We start from the raw sequence: 14,662 nt of genomic DNA, 5'->3' as shown, positions 1-14,662 counted from the left end.
TTCATTATAAATTTCATCCCAAGAAAAAGAACACAGAGGCTAAGCCAGATATTCAGAAAACACCAATCAATCAATCAAGCTAACATTAAAACAAACTCAGGAAGAAAATGCCCAGAGAACTAAAGTCAAAGAACAAAAAATACTGCTCACTCTTCCTATGAACAATTTTGTCCTAGACACAAAATAAGTTTGACTTTTACGCTGTTAGACACGAAATAAGTTTGACTTTTATGCTGTTTGAATTTATATTTCAAAGACAACGGTGTCAAAAATCTTTCTAACTAGCTGTTTGAATAAACTGATACATTCAAGAAAATGGCCCCAAGGCTGGGAGTTTCTAATCATTCAAAGAAAAGATCTTCGTAATACTTGTGACTGATGTTAAAGGTTGTCTGTTCACTTTTCTCCACGCTATCATTCATCTAAATGAACTGCTCTGTGAGAATATATATTTCCCACAGGGCATTTTAAATCATATAATGAACACTAATATTTGAGATACATCTCTTGACAGTCCAGGATTACAATTTAAACTATTATTTACTAATACCCAGGAAGCCAAGGTATTTTATATTCTTAAGTCCATGTTTTTCTGAGAGCAAACATGCTCTTTCTGCTATATTGCAAACAAAATGCAATCAGTGATGCTTATATTAACAGTCATTTTTATTTCAATTACACAGAATGCAAAAGTCTTAAGAATAGTGTGAGCAATTTTAAAATTGAAGTATTCATGTGTAAAAATTTCCTCTCACTGAATCTAGATATTTCAGTAATAATAATATAATAGTTACTATACAAATATACAAAGAACTAAAATGAACTACTAAAATTTTATTCCAAGCTCATTTTTAAACTATGATATTAAAAGTTATTATAAACACATAAATGAGACATACACTATAGAGACCTATAGCATAAACTATTGCAAAATGGTTTGGCTTTTAATTTTATACAGTATAACTTAACCAAGACTTACAAAGGCTTTTAAGCATATTTTTTGGCTTGTTTCCAATATTATCATAAAAGCCCAGTAAAACTCATAAAATAAGAATGAAATCTCAGCCTCTCACAAAATAACAGCTCATGCATTAGAAAAATTTTTATTATACTATTTCTTTGACTAAGAAAGCACATTCTATCTTATGCAAAAAAAAAAAAAAAAAAGGTAGTTATAAAATGAAAACCTCCTTATCTCCTGCCCTTTACTTCCCTTCTAAGCTTTGTTTTGGAATCCTGAAATTCTCATTTGTTTTTTTCCCACAGCAGCCTATTATTTTGATTTGCTAAATTGATTCCAGTCTGGCATGACTTCCAAAATTCTTCTTGATCTAACGCTTAAGAGTTCTCGACATTATCAGACTTCTAGCTAAAATGTTAATATAAATTTCCCACATTAGGTGAGAAAAAAAACCTCATTAGTGATTATTCAGGGACAGTTTTTCAAATTACGAAAAGTGGGAATGATCGTGATTTTAAAAACTAGAGTTGTCTTAAATGCAGGCAATTACAGTGACTCAACAAATACTTGCCCAACTATGTCCATTGTTCAAACAGGAGGACTCACTGATAATGAACACTGCATTTCGTCTGCACAAGACCACGATGTTGGGCTTCCTAACACTGCTCAGTTTAAACTAGGGAAACTCGGAGTGTAGGCTGAAGGCACAGGCTCTGAAGACAGGCTGCCTGGGTGGAATCCCATGTCAGCTGCGTCCAGACTGTGCCACCTTGTACAGATTACTCAATCAGTCTGAGCTCTCATCATGTTATATCATCAATAGTTAATGATCAGATCAGGAATGCAAAATTAACCACTTCTACGTGCGCTACCTAAAAACCAATCTGACTCAGGTTGCTCTTGCTAAATGATGGAACATGAGGATGGGTCTGGTATAAATCTCTGACCGTGTAAAAATCAGCGGTAAACCTGTTCTGACTAATACAAACACACAGCTTCTCTTGCAACACACATAACCATAGCTGAAATTCATCTGTTCTTCCTACACTAACTACGAAACAGTTTACCGTGTTTTTCGTAACAAACCTCCTCAGATACATGATGACATTTAATGCCTGCTTATGTTTTACATGGGCAAATTTATGTTCTACTGGGAAATCTTAAAATTAAAGAGCAGAAGAGTTAAAAGAATGCTTTAGTATTCTATGATCATTCTAATTTTCATTGTACTCTTCAGAAGCTCAAAAGCTTTTGGTAACTACTGGTCTAGCAACACCCAAAAAGGCAGGGGCCCGGTGAGTCATTCACCCTTGCAGCTGGATTGCCCATCATCATGTCTGGTACACAGCAGGTTATGAATGACGAAAGCGGGGGCAGGGCAGGGGGATGGGGATGGATTGTTTTTCTTTGGTTGATATGCAGAAGTGGCAAAAACTTAGGTCTGCAATTTCTTTAAACTCCTACTAAACTTTTAGTATAAAAACACGTTTCCAGTGAAAATCTCTCCTCCGGCATTATTCATCCTCAGTGCAAAATACAGAAGCCAAGAGTACCTAAGAAAGAGTTTTTTAAATAATAAATTTGCATTTCTCACTACGCACACCTCCCCCACTGTATGTACGTTACATGTTAAGCTACTATAGGTTAATTATAATTCAAAGGCTCTGCAGGAGCTCCCTAGAGCCCACCTATGCAAAAACGTACAATGTAGATGACTCTTCTTCAGCGTAGGTCATGACTCATTAGTTCATGTGCGTGTAAGTCAACCTGTGGGTTGGTTTTTTTTTTTTATATATTGGATTTTCTTATGTGGACATTTGTTTTCAATTTATTACTCTGCTGTGATTCATGGAAGGCAATGTCTGGCAGTAAAAGTTTATAAGAGAAAAAAAAGTTCAATAAATAAAATCAGGATGATAATCTTTTCTCGTGGCTAGATTGAGATTTCATTAGTTTCTACTTAACCATGAAGAGATATGAGATAATGTGAAGAGAGATAGTTCATTCAGAACACAGATCTTTCTCAACAGGATTCTTTTTATAAATAATGAATTCTTTAGTTATTTCTTTCTTCATGGTTCATTTCTTGGTTGCCTCCCTTAAAGGAGAATTGTTTTATGAAAAGCAATGTCATCTACCAAAGAGGAACCTTATTTGGGGCATGATAAATTTGGCTGTGTTTCTCTCCAAACGTCCCCTTCCTTTTTTTAATTTGACCCATTTGGTAAGCTAACACTCTTTAGTTTTAAAAGCTTCCTGGGACTGGGAGATGTCACTAGACTTATTTTCAGTCTATGAACGATTTTAGAATATTAGATGAGCAAAGATATCTGAAAGCAAATTATCGTCTGAATGCAGTAACATGGAAAAGAATGAATTACGGATGTAATTTATCTGTCACAAGCAGATCCTAAACACTGATTATGTCCATGCTTGTGCAGAAAATTGAAAATGATAGAAAAGCTCCCCAGCTTTTCTAACTTTAATTTTCCACGTTTTACTTTGTGTAATTTACTGTCAACTATTAACAGCAGATGCTTCTTGCCTTATTTGAGAACAAGCTGGACGTAAGTATAAGTCACTCTGAAATCCAGAAGCCTCACACAATGAGTCTGAATTTTACACGGAGAGATCAATTCTGACTCAAGAGGCCTGGAGTTATATGGGGTCTTAAGGAAAACAGAGTGCTGGATTCTCATTAAATACTAAGTCTCAACCTAACATTAACAGAAATTCAAATATAAATATGGTTGAATAAATGGAGACAGCTTCAGAAGAATCCTTCTGGGCCTAAAAAATATGACCTGGAGTTAAAATATAGGTGGTTCCCAACTGACCAATGATGACCCAGGGATAGCTACCCTACTTTGGTGGCCCATGGCTATGGGAACTCTCTTAGTAGGGATTCCCTCTAGTTCTCATCCCACTTATGGTTTGAGAGTTAGTAGTTGTGAGAGGGAATGGAGGGAAAAAGGAAAGATAAACCACCAAAAACATTTCTGTCTCCCTTCCCTAAGTGCCCTTTCCATAGACCCTCTAATCGCTGTGGAGAACTTCCCCCTCTAAACTCCATCACCACCACCCATAATATATTGGTCTCCCTGTCAGCAATTAGCCCCTTAAGGACTTCGTTTTTTCATATCTGCCTTCCCAAAGTTTGACACAGGAAGTGTTTAAGTTATACTCCTTGAACTGTGGCATACCCATCCCCTAGACCTGCTATCCACCTTTCGTTTCATATCTGGGTCTTTATTGCTGATCTTTTCACTATGTCTTACAATAAAATAGCCAGAACACAAAAAGATAGTTTTTTTTTTGTTTGTTTTGATATTTTCACTATCCACCTGTGCTACTAGTAATTATAAAGCAAAAGTATCCAAACAACAGCTACACTTTTGAAAATTTTAGGAATGAAAGGGAACAGAAAAGAAGCTCATCAATAATATTAAGTTCCACAGTGGACCAGACTCAGGATTAACAAGCTGTACATTTGAAGAGAAAGCAGGTTGAGGTTCTTTGTTTGTTTGTTTGTTTTGAGGGGGAGGGTAGGTCACTTGGAAGGCACCGACAAAGAAGTTTTCCCACCCTGAGTAAGCTTTGAACTGCAGTCCATCATCCCACACCATCTTTAGTCCCTACTGATTCTGAACCACTGCTCTGTGGCCAGCCAGCTCTGGGGAACAGGAGCAGCCCAAACATGAAGCTGGGGAACCTCTTGCACTTCCTTGCAGAAGTTTAGGAGAAACCCCTCTCCCGCACCAGGCCCAGACGAATTTCTGGAGCACTACAGTGAAACCTGAAATGTACCGTTCCCATAGAAACAGTTTGACAAAAGCCGTTATGGTCTATGACACTAGCAATATTTAAGATGTATGAGAAGATGGCGCTCACCCTGCTCTGTGGAACCTCATGGGTTTCACTAATAACCCTGTTTTCCCAGGTAGTATTTGTACTGGACTATAAGTCGAGCATCCTAGGAGTTACTTGACTTCCCGGGGTTGGCCCGATGACTTAACCACACGGCTTCTGTGGAAAATGCTTTCTAAACAATTAAAACTCAGAATATGGCTTTTTTTTTTTTAATTCATTGGGGGGGTGGCTATCTTGTTTCTACAGTGACTACTTACTGAAGATGACTAATTTAAAACCATTTTCCAATATGACCATACATTTAGAATATATAATCTTAAAAAGTTGGTGGCACTTGCTATCTTGCAGCTATCTTGTATTCACTTACTGATTCATTTGTGGACTTTAAACATAATTACCTCTGAGTATTCACTGTTTTAGGCTATCTGCTGTAAATCTGCCTTAAACATTAATTTTTATTCTTAAGTACTCCTTTGTTGAATCCTTAGGATGTGGATATGTAAATTAAGAAGCAAAGTTTTAGAGGAAAGTAGTTAAAAGGGTGGGCTGTGAAATCAGGTGACCAGGCTTGGAGTTCACATGTTACCAGCTGAGTGACCCTGTGCATGTGGCGATCTGTGAAATGGGAGGAATATCAGGAACCCTCTCAAAGAGGTTTTGTGAGGACTAAATACTATGAAAAAGTTAAAAGCACTGAAAATACTGACCAGTATATTACAATTTTCAATAAATATCAACTCATTTTATTTTATAGAGAGGAAATAAAAATAAAATATATATGTGGAAGAAGTAGAAACAGATGCCAGAATAACTACAGATTCTTTTGTTGAATAAAGTCACTTGAGACTTGTTTTTATGACATGCATTCCTGTTACAGTTCAGTTATAATTATATAACCGTATATATATGTACACACACACACACACACACACACACACACACACACTGACAAAGGAAAAATTTAAAAATGAAGCAATTTTCTTTTTTTTTAAATAAGTAAAAAAGCAATCCATTTGTGATATTCCAGGTTTTATTGACTAAATATAACATGATTTAGTTGTCTAAATGTCTCTGGTTATCCAGGACAGGAGACTGATGATATGTTTAACAAGATAAGAAGATATAAGTTTCTTCAGAGGTGGTCTCCCCTCAGCAACCCCCACACCTAAGTATTTTTCAGGGAGAGTTACTGGATTCCGGACTTTTCTTAAAAAAAAAAAAAAAAAAAAAAAAAAAAACAAAAAAAAAAACTGTCTTTCACCCTCATGACTACCCTCCTGAACATCCATTCTCCCCTTCGACCTTATCCATCCAGGGGCCTAATTTTAATCAGGACAACAGTTAAAAGAATATAGTTCCCACAAATGAGCAAAGAGGGAAAAGAGGGTGAAGCAAATCAGGAAACAGACTCTTAACTACAGAGAACAAACTGATGGTTACCAAAGAGGAGGTGGGTGGGGAGATGGGGGGAATCGTGAAGGAAAGTAAGACTACACTTATGGTGATGAACACGGAGTAATGCATAGAACTGCTATATCGCTAAATGATAAACCTGAAACTAATATAACACTGTATGTTAACTACATTGGAATTAGAAATAAAAAATAATAGTATTTTTAAAAAGACTATAGTTCCCAGCCATCCTTGCTGCCAAAATCAGCCAATGAGAGGCCAGGATAAATCACTAGGTGAAGCTCAGAGGACCAGAGGGCAAAGACGCCTAAGTAGGCTAGGATGTGGTCTCTTTTGCCCTTGCCCCTTCCCACTTCCCGGAATGAACCTACGATGGCTGGGGCTGCACTGGACATCTTGCAATTTTGAACTAAACCTCGGGTTGGAAGCTGTGTGCTCCTCAGGACTAAGGATGAAGACACCCAAGTTCTAGGGACTGTGACGTCATCATATAGGCCTGGACAACTATCATATCAACCCTTAATCTGTTTATGCCACAGGCTAGGGAGGGAAAGGTTATCTCTATTACTTAATGCTGGACACAAGTCCTTAAAGACAAAATGTCTAAGTAATTTCTGCATATTCAGAGAAATATAAAGAAGGACCATTGGTTCTGAAGCTAGGGACTGTTAGCAAGCTGGGAAGAACGCAGAGATAACACAAGAAGAATAAAAGAGATTGCCAAGGCCCAAAGGTGTCCAGGTGACACCCATTCAGTCAAATTATAATATATGAGGGGTCATAACTATCAATATTTTCAAAGCACAAGTCCTTACCGTATAGAAAGTTTTATCTCTAACAATAAATCAAACTTTACCTCAAAGTCTTTCAAAAATGTGCCAAAATACAATAGATAAGGTTTTAGGTGATGTGCATTTGATGTTATTTGCATGAAAAATATGTATTCGATAAAACCTGTGCAGTTATTATAAATGACTATTAGGATAAGATCTCCTCACCTGAATGACTCATGTATAATGAAAGTCACAAAGAAATCACATTCTTAAAAAAAAAAAAGAAAAGAAATCACTATTCTAATAATCGATTATACTTCAAACAGCTAAGTAATTCTAATGAGGCTTTCCACTTGCTTTTACTGAAGTTTCTGCTTATTAATAACTATCATTAGTGCTAAATCAAACACTATTTAGTTAATCCACTTCCCACTGACTGTCATAATTTTGGGCCTGTTAACACAGAAAATTGCTCCCTGATCTAAAAGCAAGGAATGTGTTTTTGCTAAAGTTAAAAAAAAAAAAAAAATTTCCTCAACAGCATCTCTTTGTAAGAAAATAAGAAGCTTTGTCTAAGACTGCAGGAAGGCAGAGACATTGCTCAGCATGAAAGGTAACAGATTAGTGATGTTGATAGCTGAAATCCTCTACTTATCCTTGGCAAGGAGAATGACAGAATAAACTTCCCAAACGAGGTCCCTAGGTATCTGTGCTGGAACTGAGAAACATTCAATTTCTCACCTCTCCAGTGAACTGGGAGTATGTCACACACATCCTGGATAAAAGATCTGGCCCACCCTGAATGGATGGGGCAAATCTTTTAAGTAACAGCCTTCTATATGGAATTGTTTTGAGGCTATTTATGGACTCAGAATTCTGCATTAATTCAGAAGTCTGAAATACAATTCAAGGTTGAACTCAATTCTAAGTGCCACATTGCTTTAGGTGTAAATTGTTTGTCACACACAGGAACTGAAGGGAGGTTTAAGGAGGAAAAAAAAAAAATAGATGCAGGGTACCAAAATCTTATGAAAGGAAACAAAATAACTAGTTCTAGAATTAGAGCCTTAGGTAGCATGACTCAAAACATGACTTGAAATTTGTCCAAGTTTTAAAATTTTAACTCATTTAAAACCTATTTTTCTAAAAAAATTTCTCATTCTAAGAATATAAATAGGTAACTGAATAAACTGTAAGTACTGGGGCACCTGGGTGGCTCGGGTTGGTTAGGCATCTGCCTTGGGCTCAGGTCATGATCCCGCAGTCTGGAACTGGGCCGCATCTAGGGCTCCTTGACCAGTGGGGAGTCTGCTTCTTCCTTTCCCTCTGCCCCTTTCCACTCCCACTGGTGCTTGCTCACTCTCTGGGCCTCTCTCATAAATAAATAAATAAATAAATACCTTTGGGACCACTTTATAATGTCCAGTTATGTTACCTTGTTCCTGTGTGACAAACTAGAACCTTGATTTTCCCTTACTGGCTTTAAGTTTTCTAGTTGCTCATTTATCTGGATGTTTACATATTTGTATGTCTTCTAATAGCTGAATCCATGTATTCTGCTAGGTCTTCAGAAGCACCTTAAATGTGTTCACTCAGGGCCCTTGAGTCCCTGCCAATTTGCAGTGGAATCTGATCTGTGATGTCTCTATGACAAATCTGATTGGCTGGGCTAGAAAGGTACACAAATGTGTAGAATAGTGAAATGAACCTTAATTATCTAAAACAAAACTGCCTAACTTGATAAGAAAACAAGTGAGTAAAGTTCTCAAAGGTAAAAGAATTTTGCTAGATTTTTGGAAAATAGATAGTAAATATGAAGGTTATAAATATCGCCCTTCCTCCTGCACCTGAAAAATGAATGGATATCTGAAAAAGAAAAATTCAGTAAGCAGTAGTCTTTTTGTATTGATCACAGGGTGAAAGCATACTTTTTTGATAGCATAAATAACTTGACATCACAATAAAATACATTCCGGGCTTTCTTTAAACAACTACCTAAATTTTAGTTGAGTGATTATTACTGAAGAAAATAGGTAACTTGCCAATTAACTGTTATTTAAATCATTTCTAAATATAGTATTTTAATGGCAGCTTTCAGTGTTGACATTTTTCTTCAGTTTTTTTGTTTTTTTTTTCCTCTTTGGTATCCCTTTCACAAGTTATAAGAAAAATCCTTTCCAGCCTAAAATAATCTACCTTTTCAAATGTTCACTGTTTCTGAAGTAACGAAAACACTCGAATCTATAGTGTGTAAGCGATCTCATTCTCAATTTGAATATATTCTTAGACTGCTGTCAATGGAGACTACAAGTACAAAAGCAAAATTAAGTGAGAACAATAAAGTGTATAAAATAGTGTTTAACTTATAAACTAACACACAATATTACAGCTTTTGCTCTCTCTTCCTGTTATTATTCTACTTCCAACATGCTTAATATAAACACATATTCCTAATTATCGTGTACTCTCATTTCACTTAGCAACACATCTACTACAATGCAGAATTCTGTGTTTTCACACAGTACATTTAATCTAAGTTAGTTATTTAAACTTGGAAATCACCAATATGCAACCAAAATACTACCAGCTAAATTTCCTTCCTATTACCTTCAGCAATATGCCAATTGATTTCTTCTACGTAAATACTGTCTTGAACTGTTCGACTTCTGTTTTTAATGAAACAAATCCTCTTCTTCTAAGTAGAAGTCTGCTACGAACGTAAGTCACCTGGGATCCTGGCCAAAGTCTGCAACAGCACAGCTGAAGGCTACAGCCATTTCACAGGGTCCTCTCAGAGAGTATTTGGTTTGCTTTCCTAACTTGCTAAAAATAGTAGATTACACAGGCTACCTCCATCTCATGGCTCAAGAACTCACAAAAGGCTGGACTATGGATTGTAGGAAAACATACAACACAATTAAAGAAGTCAGGATATTACAAGCTTTCTAGATTCCTTCCGTTTACTCTCTCAAACAATACAAATGATCTAGTGGTTATTGGCATGGAAACCTCATAATGCTCCCAAATTTCAGAACTTCAAGCATGAGTCACAGAGTTACCTTTAACTGTTAAAGTATGTTTTTGATCTATTTTAGCCACAAAGTGTTAGTTATAAATACGTATCTAAGAAAGGTGGCTTTTGAAACATGAATACTTAACTACATATTCCAAATCGGTTAAATGAATTCTTAATTTGGTTATTTCACTAACATTTTAGGAGCTATTGTTCTGGGTATGAACCTCCACCACAAATAAATTTTATGTTTGTTTTTCTCCTTATTCAAATCAAAATATTTTACCAAGTTTTAGACAAGATAAATTAAATTTCAGTTTCTCCTAGAAAGACAAAGAACGAGGACAAAGTTTGCATTGATTAGCTGCTCTAATGAGTTCATTTCATAAGTAAATTTAAATCTTGAAATTACTCGTTATTAAAAAAAGTCCTTGATGTGGCAGTTCAATCTTGTTAACCACAGAGCATGTCATTAAGCAATGCTGCTGTTTTACTCAAAGGGAGACTGTTCTGTGTCCACAAGTGAGCAGCCACTAAAAAAATATTTTGAGATGGAAAAATAGCAACTGAATTTTAACGTTTCACAATGTTTCCAAATGCTGTGGAGGCAGGTCTTCTGTGAAACCACTCAATGTCACAGCCAAGTTTAATGTCCTTCATTTGGTAGCTATGAGTGCACCATCAACTGTCTATAGGATTAAAAATTGGATTTACTAGTAATTGGGTCAAAACAGGGTTACTTATGGACACAGCTGGTTACCGACAAGTGTAATTAGCCATTTGCCCCTCATTTTATGGGCCCTCATCTCTAATTACACCTAAATTCAGTCATCAGGAACTCAGGAAGATATATTCACAAAGGTACAACCACTGTGCCCTTCATTGTTGCCTTTCCAAGGAAAGAAAGAGAAAGGCCCGAGGGTAATTCATAACTTTTGGCTTATCAATCTTTATGACTATGACATGAAGAAATAATCTAATACTATTAGATACCTTTGTTGTTGTGAACACTTCCCTTGATCTACTACTCTGAAGATAATATCCTTGAGACTTTGGTGAAAACTTTGGCAAAGTAGGAGCCCAAGCTAAGCCAAGAAGCAATTAACTGAAAAAGTCAACTCACACGTTAACTCATAACACATCAGCGTGAGTTCTGAGTTAATGTATGAGTAGACTACTTCAGTTAATTCACCCCATTTTATTAAAGAAAGCATTTTTATTATAATAGCACTTTTTTTTTTTTTTGCAAAAGACAAGATGGATCTATAAAACTTTTACTTCTCTATAGAAACGATAGTGACTCCCCCCCGCCATCCACAGATTCAAAGAGTGAATTCTACTGGCACATTAGTTTTTAAAAGCAATTCAATTAAACCAAATAAGTGAAAGTACCCAGAAATCTTCACATTTCTAGTCTTGACCTTGCATGTCAGAATAAAGACACATATGCTATCTTATTAAAAGGCACATTTTCAAACTTGATACCTGAAATATGAACCAATGACATTTCTGAATGTCAAGATATATTAAAGCCGATCTTGTATTCAGTATTCTGTTGCCCAACAAAAGCTAACTTTTAACACTTCTAGCTGAGACTGTTACAAATTTCAAAATGATCAGGAGCCAACAAAATAAACTAAGTTATTTCACATTAGAAGTTTAGGAGCTAAAAAAAAAAAAAAAAATCCAAGTACTCATATTTAAAAGTTTCTACTTATTTATGAAACTCAACATTCAACAAAGTTTATGCCTCAGATAGAGTACTGGAGCAGCAGGAGAACCTTACTTCTCTATTTTCCACAAAATACACTGCTTCTGGCCTTAAAAGAATATGCTTATACAATACAAAGGAAACCCAAGATTTCACAGTGTTAATATAAAAACTCTAGCCAAGTTTAGCTGCCTAGAAATCTGTTCTTTTACAAGCAATGGTGCAGCACCTTAACAAACAAGGGAAAACATAACATCTTCATTCAGCTATTGCCATGGCCTTGTATAATCTAAGCATATGCTAACACACCTATCTATCTATATTTACTATTTCTATAGACATTGACATTGCTATAACTAAGTAAAAAGTATGCTGATACTCTGTTTTAAAAATATATATATATATTGCATTAAAGGACTGATGAAGTTACTTATAACAAACAAAGTTTGGCCAGACATGGCTCTATTGCTTCTCAATAAAAGTCCCCCTCCCCCAAAACATTAGTAAGAACACACCGTATAACTAAACTATTAACAAAGCAATCCATAATTCCAAACTCAAGGGACTATATGTCCATATCCCCTTTACTCAATTATTGCATATCCTTAAAATAATATAATAGTTACTCACTTTCAATGAATCAAAGCAGGCGATTACTCGTCCATTTTCAACTTGGCAGCTTTTCGAAGGATGTGCAAATTTACATTCCGTGTCTGGCCGTGAGCAAGTCCCCCTTTGGAACTCTCTACATACTTCCAGTGTTAGCCATTTTGTGTCCCGAATTGGTGTGACACTAACAGCCATGTTTAGATTTTACAGGTAGTTAAATTTTTCAGTGAAACCAACAAACCCAACCCCCCCACAAAAAAAAAAAAACAGCAACAACAACCCCCCCCAAAAAAAGCTGAACTGATAAAACTGTAAAATGATGATGAAAATGTCCCCTCCAAAATACTTTTTTCCCCACTCCCTGCTTTAAAAGTACATGGAAAATTTTGTTGTCAATATCAAGGAAAAGATCTCCCACTAGAAATTCACAGCATTAAACTGTTAATTCAAAGAGGTTTTGGTTTTTAGAGAAATACTAGACTCGTAAGTAGATGAATGTTTAAAAGTAGGGCCTCGAATCAGCCTTGTGCTCTCAGTAACCCCTTCCCAGTGCCAATTTGGAGCCCAAAATGCAAGCATGAAAACGTGGCAGACCCTCTGACACCGAATTTCCAAGCTGCTTTCAGCAAAGTTGTCTGAAAGGGAATCTCCTCACAGCTGAATTTGCAATGGAGTTTGGTGGTGCAATCGGTATTGATTAGTTTGGCATAGACAGATGAAGCAGTTTAGAGCAAATCGAGAAAATGATTTTTTTTTCCTCCTTGATTTCCTGGCAGAAGAGATCTTACTTTTTCAGCAAACTTTTCTTTTAAAACTAAAGCAGCCTAGGGCAATGCCAGATACTTAGAGCTTTTGTCTTGATTATAAGTAGAAATGGGGGTGTCTGGGCTAGAGGTGGAGGGTGGATGTGCTGTCGTCACAGTCTAGCTGGCAGCAAGCAAGGCAAAAGCAGAGACTGCTCTAGAAGCGGGTCCAAGCAGCAGAGACGTCAGGAAAGGCACTTCTTAGTACCAACCTGTAGAAAAAAGAGATAGGTTAAGATTTACTAAGTAGCACTTCACTGATGTCCTACAGTATCACAACCTTGCCATGTGCTACCAGACTAAGTAATATTCAAGTCAGCTTTTCTGTGTCTCTCTGTCTCTTGCTCATTCTGTCTCACACACACACACACACACACACACAATACTTACAGTGAAGCATATTGCAGCCAGCCATCGTAGATTTATTAAAAAAAGGGGCCGTTTCCCCTTGTGAAGCAATGCATGATAGAGAGATAACCAATCACAGATAGTGTTGCAGCAATATTCTGGGCAGAAAGCCAATAGTGTGGGTTGTCTTATGAAAGGTCGCGCCTGTCAGACGTTCATTACTATGCTATAAGCACAGAAAATGTCCATCAGATGTGACTTATTCCACTGCAAGAGGACGAGCATGTGGGTTTTGAATTTACCCAACATGCAGTTAGTGGACTAAACCATGTTAGTTTCAAAACAGCTTCTAAGACAAGTCCAAGCACTTGAAGATCATTACCGGTGAATAAAGGCAAGGTTTAAAAATTGCAGCTGACTTCCAAGCTGCTTTTCCCTCCGGCTCTGCGCAGGGACAGGCACTGAACAGCCTGCTCCCGCTGTCCTGACACGTGAATAAAAAAGGAAAGGGGTGTTTACAAATGGTACATTCTCCTGACCTATCCAATTCACTTCCTTCTAAAGCCCAAGTCCTGCCCCTGCACTGAAAGCAGCTCTCATACTGTAAAACTATTCCATTCAGCCGACAGACACTTTGTCAATATATCACAGGCAGGCGAGATGCGAACAAAAGCATCCTTTATTTGAACATTTTTTAAGCAGAAGCTGAGGTCATGTGGGGAAAATAAGGAGTGCAGTGTTGTCAGTGTGTCTGGCAAATCTGAAGTCAACCTCAAGGGGGAAAGTGATTCCATCGCAGAAACATTAAATATTAAGTGAGCAATTTGATTTGGGCAGCATGATGCACTTCAGAGGTACGAACGAAGCCGGAGGTTGGGGGCTGGGGTCTCCCCTGTCACCCAGTGATCTACTACGAGGCTGCTCCTAACAGCAGGGCATTTTTGCCTCTCACAACTTACTTTCTCTTTCAACCGGGATGAAAAAACTTTCAGAAAATGCTTAGTACTGACAGAAACAAAAGTGCATAGGTTTTTTTTTTTTCTTTTGAATGTTACCAACAAAGGAAACAAGGTTTTAATAACTCCAAAAATTTCCCATTCCATAGAGGCACTGGCACAATATAATAATGTTTGATCACACTTCTTCTATGGCCAAATATGG

At 36.9% G+C, this 14,662-nt stretch overlaps 1 protein-coding gene across 20 annotated transcripts in view; it reads right to left on the bottom strand.

Annotated features, from left to right (window-relative positions):
- Positions 1-14,662, bottom strand: part of MBNL1 (muscleblind like splicing regulator 1) — a 200,362-nt gene that overhangs the window by 131,856 nt on the left and 53,844 nt on the right. For 12 of the 20 annotated variants that reach the window (XM_032852517.1, XM_032852516.1, XM_032852524.1 and 9 more), the window contains exon 2: positions 12,372-13,365. The exons of 5 other annotated variants lie outside the window; for them this stretch is intronic. In XM_032852517.1, the coding sequence (XP_032708408.1) occupies positions 12,372-12,545 (174 nt within the window). In that variant the 5' untranslated portion in view covers positions 12,546-13,365. Of the gene's footprint in view, positions 1-12,371; positions 13,366-13,543; positions 13,986-14,662 lie in introns of those variants that run through there. 3 more of the 20 variants (XM_032852518.1, XM_032852529.1, XM_032852534.1) reach the window with 3 other exon arrangements.

This window comes from Lontra canadensis, unplaced genomic scaffold (assembly GCF_010015895.1).
Source record: "Lontra canadensis isolate GAN:19392208 unplaced genomic scaffold, GSC_riverotter_1.0 scaffold6, whole genome shotgun sequence".
Classification (NCBI taxonomy): domain Eukaryota; kingdom Metazoa; phylum Chordata; class Mammalia; order Carnivora; family Mustelidae; genus Lontra; species Lontra canadensis.
This window is presented reverse-complemented; position numbering and strand designations above follow the sequence as displayed.